The sequence below is a fragment of the Acartia tonsa genome, chromosome 11, assembly GCF_053477335.1.
Source record: "Acartia tonsa isolate MP-2025a chromosome 11, ASM5347733v1, whole genome shotgun sequence".
Classification (NCBI taxonomy): domain Eukaryota; kingdom Metazoa; phylum Arthropoda; class Copepoda; order Calanoida; family Acartiidae; genus Acartia; species Acartia tonsa.
Window position 1 is genome coordinate 8955102 of NC_137270.1, and position 15070 is coordinate 8970171.

At 31.7% G+C, this 15070-nt stretch overlaps 2 protein-coding genes across 2 annotated transcripts; both read right to left on the minus strand.

Annotated features, from left to right (window-relative positions):
* Nucleotides 1-9126: 9126 nt before the first annotated feature.
* On the minus strand, nucleotides 9127-11922 carry LOC145332886 (uncharacterized). Its single transcript, XM_080177988.1, has 5 exons — nucleotides 11769-11922; nucleotides 10363-10406; nucleotides 9999-10085; nucleotides 9628-9766; nucleotides 9127-9225 (listed from the first exon to the last, which is right to left on the minus strand). Exons 1-5 carry the CDS (start codon nucleotides 11785-11787, stop codon nucleotides 9188-9190), a joined length of 327 nt encoding a protein of 108 aa, XP_080034114.1. The 5' UTR covers nucleotides 11788-11922; the 3' UTR covers nucleotides 9127-9187.
* A 1932-nt stretch (nucleotides 11923-13854) lies between these two features.
* Nucleotides 13855-15014, minus strand: LOC145332519 (gamma-aminobutyric acid receptor subunit theta-like). Its single transcript, XM_080177520.1, has 5 exons — nucleotides 15000-15014; nucleotides 14771-14874; nucleotides 14520-14620; nucleotides 14134-14411; nucleotides 13855-13977 (listed from the first exon to the last, which is right to left on the minus strand). Exons 1-5 carry the CDS (start codon nucleotides 15012-15014, stop codon nucleotides 13855-13857), a joined length of 621 nt encoding a protein of 206 aa, XP_080033646.1.
* Nucleotides 15015-15070: the final 56 nt, after the last annotated feature.

Genomic DNA, 15070 nt, shown 5'->3' on the forward strand with positions numbered 1-15070 from the left:
GAACATAATAACAAAGGTTTCTTAATATAGGGATAAAGAAAGCAAAACATGACTTTGAGGTATTCTGCTCGCTGCTCATTGAGATTGGATCCTAAAATTTCCTAATTAATGAGCATCTATTCTACATGACATTGTGTACATCAGTTTATATATCCTTTGGACTAGTGGACATTAGTCTTCAAAATGAGTTTCACGGTTTTGGAATTTTATTTGAATATTAACTTTCCTAATCTAGCTTTAAAAAATGCTATATACCAAAAAAAATTAGGAAAGGGTAATTTTTTATGGGTGACCTCTTGGGAGAATTGTGTTACCTTTCCCCCAAATTTTTTAAAACGTTTCCAGGACCTATGAGAAGCTACACTGTTAAGGATAATCATATCGGTTCAGCGGTTAACGAGATCATACGGTACAAACAAACAGACAGACATTTAGAAATCCTGTTACATCATTACAGGAATTGACGCACAGACAAAATAAAATCAATGCTTTTTATTATAATACATGCTTTTTTCAAAATACCAAATGGATGTCCTAATACCAGATTTTGACATTAATGATATTTTATTCAATCACATTTTCGGCCACTTTGTACCATTTACAAATATCAAACTTTGTTCTTTTTGTAATGCAGCTACTAGTGACTTTTAATGACTGTCTGTATGTCCATCTGAGTCGAACTGCGTGACCTAAGTCCGAGCGCAAGTATATTTTTGTAAGATAGACTTTAAAAGGAATGGATAATACAACATCTTTTCACCAACAACTTAAGATTTTGAGAAGTACCCAAAGGTTTCAAGTCAGCGAATAAGAGAAAGGTTTATAAATAAATAAGTCCAATGTCCCCTAAACAAGTAAATATGTCTGTAGTAAATCTTATGTGTCGTCATTTTTTGTTAAAACTAGCGGCTACACCCCTATCGGTCTCTACGAGTACATGGAAATGGGGGGAGTTAGGAAGTGGACGCTTCCCCCACTTATAATTTTAGTTTTAAAAGAAAAAGTGAAAAAAAAGATAAAATAAATAAATAGTTATAAAGGGCAAGCTACACTGCAAATATTAATTTAGTGGTTTGCAAGAACCTTCGGTACACAAACATATACAAACAGACACAGATTCTGTTACTTTTATAAAAGTATTAATGCATTGGTATTTAAACATATTAAATTTATTTGAAATTTATTACTCTTTTTTTTTTACAGTAATACAATTTATTCTAGTCTTAATCCCTAATTGACACTTGCCCTGATGTTGCTCTACTTATGGACAAAATATTCCTTGTTTCATTTAATATGTTCTTGCTCTTCTAATTTTTAAAGGTTTGGAATTACGACAAACAAAAAAGTTATTTAAAAGTTAACATTTATCAACAAAGGTTGACATGTGATGTTTTATATTACAAATAATAATCTCTCAAATATTAACACAGACATTAATGAAACATCCAACAATGAAAAAAATAAAAAAAAGTACCTATAGTTATTTATTGTATCGTATCCTATACAACTTTCCATGGATATTAAAACGAAAATATATAAGATTAAAACCAGTTTGGTTGCCCCGAGGCACAAATTATTACCAAATTAGGAAATCTACATAGACAATAGTAGTTCATAAAATGATTGGTTGTCAGTTGGGCTGTAACCCTTAATGGTCGGGGGGGAGGGGGCGTTAAACGCCCCCCCTCTCTGGTTTTTTCTACCTCATTTTCTGTGTGTGAAAGACAAAGAGCCCAAACTGCTTGACTTTTTAAGTGTGGGTATGACACATAACTGAGAGTTGGACATTTTTAAATATCTTCATCCTAGCGGGCACAGAATGCCAGCAAACCTGGCAGGGTCATCCAGATAAAGAGCAAAAATATTTTTTTTTACTTTAACAAAGCATTTTATCTTACCAAAATACTAAAACATCCTCTAGTAGTACATCCTCATTTACTAAGTATATTTGCGATATCTTTTATTTAATAGATTCTTCCAATTTTTAACATTTACAAAACGGCCTGCTTTATTGCTTCAAGATCCATGTCAGATCTATATAGGAAATAAATGTCTATAAATGAGCTCAAGTCTTCCAAGGGATGAATGTTTATAACTCATAGTGCTCCAATAATCCATAATAAACTCTCATTGCCCAGAACGATAAGACCCAATATTTTACTTTATTAAGAATAAATTCCTTTTTTTTATTTCATGTTGCTATTTACATAATATTGAAATATTTAATTACTATTCTTAAAATAGAAAATTTAAATTCATAATATAGTAAATTTAAGAAAACTTAGTTTTAAAATAAATTGATTCTAGCGCCACTTTTAATGTGTTCAGATTTACAAACAAAAATTAAAAACATTTTAACCCTTTCATGACGGTTACATAAAAAAATATATATTGGAAAATAAATTCCATAATTCAAATTGCATTTTTGAAAGAATGAAAAAAGCATTGTTATAAATACGTATTTGAAGATTAAATAAAGAAATCAAAAGAAAAATGGAAGAAAAAGCAAGTGTGAGAGAGATTAAAAAAAAACAAGAAAACGCTAAGGCAGAATGTTATTACGTTTATAGTATCAAAGGTTTTTATTATAAAATAAATAACTAAAATCAGCCGGACAGAAATTCTAACGTAAGTAGTTGAACTTGAAGTAATCTTTATATGCAAGTTAATATATTTATATTTATTTTCTAATATTTCCCCTGTGAATATACAGTGACCCCCCCCCCCCAAAAAAAAAAGGGCATAGGAATTGTCAAAGAAATTTTAACAAAATCCATATTTCTAATTCTGAATAAAAAAAATGCATACCTAGCGGATGCGTACCTAGCATCCAGGGGCTCTGTAATTAAAGGGGCAGAAAATGGCTAGAAAAAATAGCTTAAAACCATCTGAAAATGAAATAGCCTTATACCCTCATGAGACCTATTTAAAGCTTACCTAAAATTATGAACCCAATCGCTTTAGTAGTTATTGAGATTTAAACCTTCAGACAAAAAAACTTTATATATTATTAGCGTTTGCCCCTTTACTATCAACGGACTAGAAAAAAAAGCTTAAACACATCCCAAGATTTAAATCTAAAAATTAAATAGCCTAAAACCATCACGGGACCGATGTTAAGTTTATATAAAATAGAGAACCCAATCAGTTAAGTAGATTAGATATAAAGAATGAGATATTGAAATCAAATTGACAATATATTTACAAATACTATACAAACTATACTGACAGGCCGACGGTAAATATGTGTGGCCCTCTAGACTACTGCAGACTGACTGACCGGCCAATTGAGATGTAGAGTAGGTGCTCATCGCCCTGTAAAATTTTACCCGGGAAAAAATCATCTTTCTATCAATCAAATGACCATCAGAGCATTACTGATAGACTGACAGACCAGGTAAATTATATAATGGATGCTTATTTGTAAAGGAGAACCATATCGATTCTGCGTTTATAGAGATCTTTAAATACAGACAGACACACACACACACAGCGAGATCCTGTTACTTTATTTTATGGACTAGAGGCTAGAATCTTCAATAAAAGAAAAGGCACAATTCCCTACAGAAATTGATGTCATATGGAGGGTTACATACAGACTAACCGACTAAATAAGGTAGAGAGTAGATATTCATTTATCAGGAAAATCTTCTCTAGAAAAAAACCTATCGTCTATCTAATTTAGCATTTGATAAATAAAATTTTTACATTTCAAATTAAATGCATTGCAGGGTATTTCCGACAGGCTGACGGAATAAGTGAATCACATATTGGATGCTCAAAGGTATAGAGTATATTCTCAAAAATTAAATCCGTCTATCTTTAATAGCAGATGAAGAATTATGTTTGACCCTCAGACGGACATTTCTAATTATAGAGATGCTTCGCGTTAAAAAATATATTAAATAATAATTAAGCAAGGACAGCCAAAGTAAGGTTTAGGGTGCTTTCCCATATCGAGTACTTATCAAGCATTGAAAATACACTTCCATAATTTATAAATAAATTGTAAATTAGAAGGGATAGGTTTTTCCCATAAGCCTAACTCTTGCAGGGGGCCCTAACCCACCGAGGTTTACACTTGATGTGTCTTTACTCTTGATAGGATTAATTATAGAATATATAGAATTTCTAAGAAATTTTAAAGCTTAACAAAGATGACATCATTTATAAGTCCTCAGTAAAGCTAAAAAACACGGTAAGGTTTACAATAGAATTTATACAATATCTTTGATAGTAGATGCATATCCAACAAACGGACGGACAAAGTAAGTTTTATACTGGATGATCATCAGCATGAGATGTTTTCTTAATTCCAGCCATTTATCTTTTTTAACTGAAGAGAAATTCACGTTTACTCCTTTACGGTTTCTTACAGACAGACAGACATTTCAATTAGAGTACAAAGAAACATATGATAACATCCATAAACTTTGTGAAGTTAATAAAAATCTAATAAGATAGAAAATGTGGTTAAAACATTAGATGTCAATAGAAATATATGCAGTAAACTTTAAACATACATCTCTAAAACCATAAAAATCTAATTACTAAAACTTTAGCATAATGGACGGACTGACTGACAAAGTTAATTGAATATATGATGCTTTTTAGTCAGCGAAATCCTCACAGACAAATTGGCTTTCTATTTTTATTTTCAAGTAAAACCTAATTCTGATTGTGTACCAGACAGACATACAAAGTTGATGTAAGATTTTCTGCTAAAATATTTTTTAGTAGAGAAGCTACTATATAATTTGAAATATCCCTCTGTTTTTTTTCTAATAACTCGGACCCTAAGGCGGCCTCAGGCCGCTTTGCCACTTGTATTAAATACAGGTGTTCAAGACAATTTCAGGTTCCATGTATGATCCTGCAGGTCCTGATCCTCCAGGTCTACAGATATCATAAAGATCCGCCGCCGTTTTCCCGCCGACCGCCGACTGCGGCGGCTGGCAGCTGCCAAGTACAGCTGCGGCCGCTGAAATTTATATTTTGATATTTCAAATATAAAATTTACATAAACATTTTCTGCAAAAAAAATTTTCTTCTAAACCCCGAACAAACATATTATGCAATACTGAATTTTCAAAATAGCAGCTTTATTATTCATTTAGGATGATTTTACAATAAATATGAAATGTAGATGCCTCTTTTGGTTACAAAATTCCACTGTTATTTTTTAATTAGTCAGCACCAATAAAGCACAAGATCTCAAAAACAGCATTTGGGGGTAATACTGGTGAACAAATATATTATGCAAATCCAAAACAAAGCAACAAAAAAAAGGTTTTTTGGCACTTTTCTCCTCTTTTAAAGATTGATTATGATAAAATAATATTTTTTTAAGGGATTTATGCATTAATTATTATGAAATATAGTATGAGGTAGAAATTAATAATTTTTCTAAATAATAAATGTATGAAAAAAATAAATTCGATCCCTATCATTTTAGAGGACAGCTGCTGACACCCAGTCTTATGGATGAACCTAAATACATGTTAAAGATAAAAATTACCCTGAAAATTATACAAAAATGTTTTTTGGTGTGTTGAAAAAATCTATTTTAAAATCTTGATTTTGAGGATGATGACCTTTAAGATGCCCCTATTGGTGGTGATGGTGAGCCAAATGTTATCAAAGTGCATGTCCATGATGACAACTTATATATTAAACTATGATCCAATTTTTGTAGTTATAGCATCCTCCAGCCCAGCATTATTAAAAAAGAAAAGAATAACAATTTTATTTACTTCAATTCATAAGGTGAATACTGTAGTTTTTAGAAGATGGTTATATTTCTTGTCGGAAGGCTCCATTAAAGGCTGCTATGACTACAAAAAATGGTACATAGGTTAATAGACAAGTTGTTGTAATGGGCATGTACTTAGATAACATTTGGCTCACCATCACTACCAACAGGAGCATCTGAAAGGTCATCATCCTCAAAATCAAGATTTTAAAATGAATTTTTTTAACACATAAAAAAACATTTTTGTATAATTTTCAGGGTAATTTTTATCTTTAACATGTATTTAGGTTCATCCACAAGACTGGGGGTCAGCAGCTGTCCTCTAAAGTGATAGGGATCGAATTTATTTTTTTCAATCATTTCTTATTTAGAAAATCATTAATTTCTACCCTATACTATATTTCATAATAATTAATGCATAAAACCCTTAAAAAAATATTATTTTATTATAATTAATCTTTAAAAGAGGAGAAAAGTGCCAAAAAACCTTTTTTTTTGTTGCTTTGTTTTGGATTTGCATAATATATTTGTTCACCAGTATTACCCCCAAATGCTGTTTTTGAGATCTTGTGCTTTATTGGTGCTGATTAATCAAAAAATAATAGTGGAATTTTGTAAGCAAAAGAGGCATCTACATTTCATATTTATTGTAAAATCATCCTAAATGAATAATAAAGCTGCTATTTTGAAAATTCAGATTTGCATAATATGTTTGTTCGGGGTTTAGCTTCAAGATTAAAAAAAAAATTACAGCCGTTTAAAATTTTTAGGTAAAAAAGAGCTAAAACAAAGGTTGTTAAATAAAAGGGTGAAGGAAGCGAAAATTGACTGAGACTTACTTAACCCTTAACGGTTGCTTAACCCTTACTTGCTTAACCCTTAACTTTTTAAGTGTGGGTATGACAAATAACTGAGAGTTGAAATTTTTTGAATATCTTCATCCTAGCGGGCACAGGATGCCAGCAAACCTGGCAGGGTCATCCAGGTAAAGAGCAAAAATATTGTTTTTGACTTAAACAAAGCATTTTATCTTACCAAAATACTAAAATATCCTCTAGTAGTACATCCTCATATTAAATACAGGTGTTCAAGTCAATTTTAGGTTCCAGGTATGATCCTGCAGGTCCTGATCCTGCAGGTCTCCAGAAATCTTTAAAAGGCTCCTGTGGCCGCAATTTTTGACTTAGGGACTTCAAATTTCAAACTTAAGCTTATCTTACATGTCTACATAATATATTAAAATTACATAAAGATCCGCCGCCGTTTTCCCGCCGACCGCCGACTGCGGCGGCTGACAGCTGCCAAGTACAGCTGCGGCCGCTGAAACTTATATTTTGATATTTTAAATATAAAATTTACATAAAGATAAACATTTTCTGCAAAAATAAATTTTATTCTAGCTTCAAAAATAAAAAAACTACAGCCGTTTGAAATTTATAAGTAAAAAAGGACCTAAAAACAAAGGTTGTTAAATAAAAGGGTGAAGAAAGCGAAAATTGACCTTGACTTACTTGAGGTCGGAAATTCATCATAACACAGGGGAATTGCACAAAATTTTTTAGCCCTCTAGCTATAATAGGAACTGAGATAATAGACTGATTAAGGTGCGGCAAGGGGCCCGACTGTAAGGGGTTAAGGTCGGAAATTCATTATAATACAGGGGACTTGCACAATATTTTTTAGCCCTCTAGCTCTAATAGGAACTGAGATAATAGGCGGGGGGGGGGGGGGGGGCGTTGAACGTCCTCCCCTCCCCACCGATTAAGGTGCGGCAAGGGGCCCGACTGTTAAGGGTTAATAAATCATATACCATGGATGCGTGGACAGAAAAGGAACTTTAACATTGTTTGACCTATCCTATTATATAAAGTAGTAAGCGTTTTTTGTCTGTCCCGAAGGATCTTGCTAACCGCTGAACCGATATTGTTCTCCTTTACAGTGAATCTTCTTATAGGTCCTGGGAAGGTTTTAAACTATTTTTCGAGAGGGTGTCTTCACCCCCCTTTCCCCCAAAAAATATTTTTTATAACTCTTTTGAAACTCAAATTTAGAATAGGATGAGGACGACTTTTCCTTTTCCTACCAGTGCAGTGCCCCTAGAGGCTTCTAGGGGCGTAGCCGCTAGTAATATAAAAAGTATATAATTCAATAAGAAATTATAGAGACCCCTAGGGTCATTTAAGGTGGGGGAAGGGATCTTCACCCCACAAATTAATTTTTTTTTGAAAATTGAAATAAGGATAGAATAAATATTGTTTGGGGGTAATTAAAAACCTTTCCTAGACCTATGAGAAGCTACATTGTAAAGGAGAACCATATATTCCTTACCATTTATTTATCAACCTTTTACCATGACCAGACATACAATTGTATAGCTATTTGTAAATGAGAGTAAAAAATCTATTGAATCAGAACTATGGCTTCATGGTGCTCCCAGGAAAGGCCTTGAGGAGTAGAATCAGGAACTTTTGTCCGTTTCAAAATATCTCGTTCCTAGCCTTAGAAAAGACCAAAAACACCATTTTTTAAGGTTTATTGATATTTGTCCAATTTGTAGAGTTTTTTTCAGATTTTCTCAGGCTAGGAACAAGATAGAGGGTGTTTCGTCGTATTTCACAGTAACTTTTCCCTTATTTTTAGCCTGTACGATTGGCTCTAACCCTGCAGGGACAATTGCCTAACCCCACGGTTCAATCACTTAACCCAAATCAACCTAACCTATCCTAAAATAACCTGTCAAAATCTAATGTGAAAATACAAAAAACGACCCTTAAGGGCCGTTGCCACAAAAGGGAAAACCCCTTTTTTTAGTATCGAATCTATAATTCCAAATGTCCGTCCGTCTGTTAGAGACAAAGTGGTGGAAACGTGATTTTCTCAGCTTCTATAAAAGATAGAAGCCTGAAACTTTATAACAAGCTTCCCTTTATTAAGAAGCATAATCAAGTATATAACATCCAAAGCGGTCAGAATGCAGTTTTTTTTTTGGCTATTTATGTATTTTTTACTTATCCTTGGTGTTTATGGTAAGATTTCTAAAATTTTGTTCTGTTGCTATGTCTAGTTCGTTCCACTAATAGTGGGAGCAGGAGGAATGAATTGGCCCATAAACAGGTGCACAGTTAGGAATTCCGGACAAGGGTCGTGTTATCAAAGATTTGGGAGTTTGTTAGATGTTACTTAAACTAATATCTTTGGGTGTTAGAATATTACTTCCCATCACAAGAAGATGATACTCTGGATTCTCAAGATAATCACTTTGAAATTGAAGAAGAATCCCGCCCTTACGATGTAAGGTTCAAACAAACATTTTAAAAATTATAATTGAATAGAAAAATTTAATAAATCTTTTTTAACTGTTATATGTATTTCATGAAGATCTTAACATGAACTTATATTACAATTTTATAAATTGCAATCAGGGAATGTTCTTGTTCAATAATCCTGAACGGCATTGTTAATATGAACCATACCTGCAAAAATAATCAATTTTATTCACTTTAATATAATTTAGGAAATAGACTTAGTAATAATCTTAATACTTATCAAATTTCAATTTATATTGGAGAAAGTTTTTGTATGATACAATTTTCTTAAAATTCTTAATCAATTATTTTTAAATGTATCCTTTTTAAAAAGTAACAGGATCTCTGTGCTTGTCTTTGTAATATCTATCTGTACTGAAGGATCTTGCTGTCTGCTTAACCAATAAGGTTCTCTTTTAAAATGTAGGTCCTGGGAAGGTTTTTAACTATTTTTGGGGTGAGTACTACTACCCCCCAACCCACCTCAAAAAATATAACTCCCACAACTTCAAATGGCCCTAGAGGCCTCTATCAATCATAACTATAAAAAAGGTAGAAAGATATATATACCAACTGTCCAGTAGATACACTGGAAGAGTACCACAATGAGAGGAATCCCAATTCTGGCAAACATCTTGCACATGACAAGCATGTCTCTCTCCTCATTATTAGCTCCTCTGTACATCCTATCTCTGGCAAGGACTTCAGTCTAATTATAGGAGAATTATTCAATTATTATTTGTATATATAGCTTTACAACCCTTACATTTCCCAACTCCTAATTTTAATATTGTTACAAATACTTGAAATATAATTTTTTTTGCTATTCATATCTTAGATGGAATTTAATAAGGTTACAATCTTTTAAAATAGATATTAAATTTATGGAACTTCATAAAATTTTTGACCAAACTAAAAATTAATATGTATAAAAATCCTACAGTTTCATTTCTTGAGATGATATCCATTGGGTTGATCTTGTTTTCCTTGAGAACTTGTTCAACTGTTGCAATCCGGTTATTGTGGTTCTGGATATATATTCCCTGTTATTTCAAATATTTATCAGCACTTGGATGTTTCACAAGATTTTCATGTACTCAACTGAAGTGATACTCCCCAAATAACACCCCCTTTTCCCCATTCCCTTCCCTCCTATGGGAATATGTTTGTCCGTCTGTACATTGTCATCCTTGTCTATAATCGAACTTTGTTTAAATCTATATCTAAATTTTTATACAACAATTATTCTATTTTTTACATTATTGAAAATGGATTTAGCTATTTTTTTCTAAAATATATTATTACCTGAAAGAAATTTTCCACATCGTTCACCTTGTTTTTAAAAAATCCTTAATAGAAATTTTGATAAAATAAACCACGTATAAAAGTAACAGGATGTTTGCAAGTTTATCTGTCTGTCTGTATCTTGCTGAACGCCAAACCCATATGGTTCTTCTTTACAATGTAACTATTTAGTGGGAGGGTACCAACACCATCACAAGAGAAATTATTCCTTAAAAAATACCTTCCCAATTTTTTTTCATTTTTAAAAATAAAATCGAAAGGGGACATCCAAGGGGTGGAGGAGGGGGGGGGGGGTAAAGTGGTGATTACCCCCCAAATGAATTTATAAGTGCCATAGGAAAATTTTTATTTTTTCTTACTTTTCCTTGAATTAACCCATTAGTGCCGAACCGGGTTTTAAAACCCGGTTCCTGAAAATGTAAAAAAACCGGTTTTCGGCTTCATAATTGCATCATTCTCAGTATGAATCCCCCCTCTACTCCCCCTGGCTTTCATTTCCCCCTGGAGCAGGTAGTTTTGCTTACTTCCGTTTGCCGGTATAGATCAACAAAGTTTGAAAATAATGAAAATTCAAAATACCCCATCTAACTTTTTTGTTTTTATAGTAAAGTTGCTGATTTTTTTCGTTAAATCTAAAGTTTATTGACAAGTACATCTATTTGTGAATTCGTTTTAGTTAAATTATTATTTTTTATATGATTTTTTTATCATTTTTTTACGCCCTATATAAGCCCGGTTCGGCATTTCCATTTGGAGTCTGAAATTTTTATTACCCGGTTTCACTAATAGATCTTTTTTGACAACAACAACAAAACAGGGTTTTTTAACCCGAAATCGCCGGCTAAACACTAAATTTGAAATAAATCGCTTCGTATTATACTTGTAGCTCTATAGATTACATGAGGTTGTGTAGTTTTCAATTACGGATCGTATCAAAGTTCTAAAAAGTGTTCATCTCACTTTTGGCGTTCAAAAATTACATTTTTCGATTTTTGGTCAAAATAACCGGGTTTTTACAGGAAAACCGGGTTTTAACGCCGGGGGAAAGCACCAAAAACGGGTAATAATGCCTGGTTGGTATTTATGGCCAAGCTGAACCGGGTTTTTTTTGCAACTTTCCTGTGCACGCCACTAGAGCAAAACAAAAAAATACAAATTCCGTTTTGACCATTATAAAGCTTCCCTGAAACTTTCAGCTCGATCGGCCCATAAAAGTGGCGCTCGGCACTAATGGGTTAAATTAAAATTAGAATTTAAAAAAAGGGTTACCTCCCCCCCCCCCATTTTCCAACTTCCTACAGACCTGTTGGGGCATATCTGCTAGTTATATATAGAAAAATAAATGTCCAAAGAAATTTTTTTCAAAATTGCTTCATGATCTCTTTAAACGTTAAAATTTAAATTACCATTTTTGGACACTTTCATCTTTTTGCCATGATGGTTGATTTCACGTTCATCTCTTTGCACCTTCTCAAGAATTAAATAAACTTTAGTTTTGACAGGGATAAGACAACGGCCGATATATTGATGTACATTCCAAATGACGATATACAAAATTACCCCCTTTGTAGTGGTTTAAACGTTTGAACTCCCAACTTTATGAAGTCAAAGAATAAGAAAACGTTATTATAAAACTTTAGGGACCCATTGTCCCCTTTCTCTCTGAGTTTTGGACTAATAAGGAAAGGCTTTCAAAATTAAGAACTACAAGTATGAATAAGAAAATATAATATATCTATGTTTGTTTGTGTGAGGTTTGGAAAAAATATTAAAAATTGCAGTTGATGAGGAAAAATGAGTTACTAGACTATGTGAAGAAGAACTCTTCTTAACATCTCCATGAGGATCATCTTGAGTGTCACTACAACATAAATCATTATTACAAAGTATCAGGTTGTCTATGTTTGTATGTATGTCTGCCAACCGCTGAACCAGTATGTTTCACCTTTACAATGCACCTTTTCATTGGTCCTGGGAAGGTTTATAACTATTTTGGGGGAGGGTAAAACTACTCTTCCAAGAGATATCACCCAATGAAAAAAATAATCCCCATAAGATTTTTTCATTAACAATGTGGGTTCAATTACACCTCCCCTCATTTTCTCCATAGATATTATTAAAGAAGTTGTATCAACTTTTTTGCTTTTTATTTAAGATAGCTAGCCGGTTCTTTCAGTAAGTAGTAGATGTAAAATTTTTCATAGAATTCAGATATGCAATCGTTTTTTTTTGTAGACCTCTTATTTTTAAAGTAATTTAAGTTTTTTAAAAAAATAATTAAGTCGGTTTTAAGGTACTAAAACGCAACAAAATAAAAGAAGAAAATAGCCAGTATGAACAAAAATAGTAAGATCTTTAATTTGACACCTTACTTTTAAAATTCTGTTGAGTAATTGTTGAAAAAATCAATTTTTTTAACCTCGGTTTAATCAAAACATTAAACCTAAATATTTTCTCATACAGACATAAAAAATATGGGTTCATATATACCATTAGAATGAGAAAAATAATATGAATCCATTCTAAGCAATATTAAAAAAGTTTAAAAAAATTGTAATAAAAATAGAAAAAATAAAAGTTTATTTTAAGAATTGTAACTACTAAACTAGCCAATCACAAATCGCAAAAATTGACGAATCGGGAAGCTAAAACTATAAAATTAACCTATAGAATTGCCAGAAAAAAAGGAGAACGTTCATACAATATATACAATAGATACTACAATAAATATAGTGATATTAAAGAACATGTAAAGAATGAAAAATTATGAACAAATATGCATCAGTCTGTTTATAAACTTCAAAACAATGCAGTTAAAAATACATTATTGTTTCTTGTGTTTAAAAAATATCTGCTACATTGCATTGTCTTTTGTTTAGGTTTGGTTCAGGTTTGGTTCAAGCTAACCCTTTAAAGCCGAAAATTATGATTCTTAAAATAAACTTATTTTTTTTATTATAGTTTTATAAAACTTTTTCAATTTTGCTTAGAATAGATTCGTAATATTTTTCTGATTCTAAAGGTATATATGAACCCATGTTTTTTATGTCTGTTTGAGAAAATATTTAGGTCTAAAGTTTTTATTAAACCGAGGTTAAAAAAATAGATTTTTTCAATAATTACTCAACAGAATTTTAAAAGTAAGGTGTCAAATTAAAGATCTTACTATTTTTGTTCATACTGGCTATTTTCTTCTTTTATTTTGTTGCGTTTTAGTACCTTAAAACCGACTTAATTATTTTTTTAAAAAACTTAAATTACTTTAAAAATAAGAGGTCTACAAAAAAACCGATTGCATATCTGAATCCTATCAAAAATTTTACATCTACTACTTACTGAAAGAACCGGCTAGCTATCTTAAATAAAAAGCAAAAAAGTTGATACAACTTCTTTATGTAAATTCTTCTCAAAATGTTTTAGATTAAACAGATGAATCGCATACTGTTATTGAAGTAAATATGATTATTACTTAATTAAATAAATGGAGTTTACTTACATTCGAAGGTAATCCATATAAATATGAAGAAGAACTTCCAAGAAGGGCACAAATAGACAGAAGAGAAGGTAGACATCTATCATCTTTATGTAGGATGTAGGAGGTAAGGTATTGCTAAACTATAAAATATATAAACTGATTCGGTACTTAAGATCAGATTTAGGTTTACAAAACAATTTCCAAAATTAACATTAAGACACTTAAGTTTTCTTGCATTTTCTAAAATACTGTAAAGATTTTAAGTTAAGAATCATTCAAAAATTACACAGACTTACACTGACAAAAAGTGTAACCAATACAAGCAGAGAGGTCAGGTTTACAGTGACTGAAGCTTCAAAGAAAAATGGTTTGAAATAATTAGTGGCATGGCTAATAATTGTTAGCAATATAGTTGGTATGTATACTGTTAGCACTAATGCCATCAGCCTTCTGCCCAGAATTATATTGATCTTGAGATAGGTAATTCCCTCTTCTTCTGTTGTAGACATGTAATAATGTTCAACAACATATTCATTTTGTTCCTTTTCTCCCAGAAAACTCAATACCATTGCCTCTATAACATATATAAAAACTATTGAGCATCATGGTATAATTTCATAAAATAGAACAACACTTTTTTAAAATTTGAATTTAAATAATTTGATAATGTAGCCAATTTTACCTAATTCTGCAAAATCTCCTGATTTTCCTTGCATTCTAAAGATAAGCTGACAATTCTGAAGGTCAAATGGATACCACTGTAAGCGATAAGTACAGAGAAACCTTTAAAAGTGCATAAATCATTTATTGTAGAATCTAGAAGTAATCAGTAAACTACAATTTATCAGTCAACTAGGTTTGTTTTAACTAAGGTTTAGACTTGGCAATAACATTAAATTTCTACGAAGTTTTTTTTACAAAAAAAATAAATACCTTATGTTGTAAAACCTTGACAATGTTATTGGATTTTCACTGCCTTCGTAGATTTGTCTTGTAGCAGGCTCACTTTCAGGTGAAATAGTATATTCACCATCTCTCTACAATTTAATTGGATAAATTATAAAGTGTCAACATTTCAAACTTTATAAATTTACTATAGACTTTTATTAATTAAAAACAATACATGATATAATTGTATTTATGAATAGTACCTTTATAGTACCACTAGAAGTATCATCTGCAACTGTGGTAGGCTTTTCCTCTGTGTTATCTAATACAAGGCTTGGAATCCAT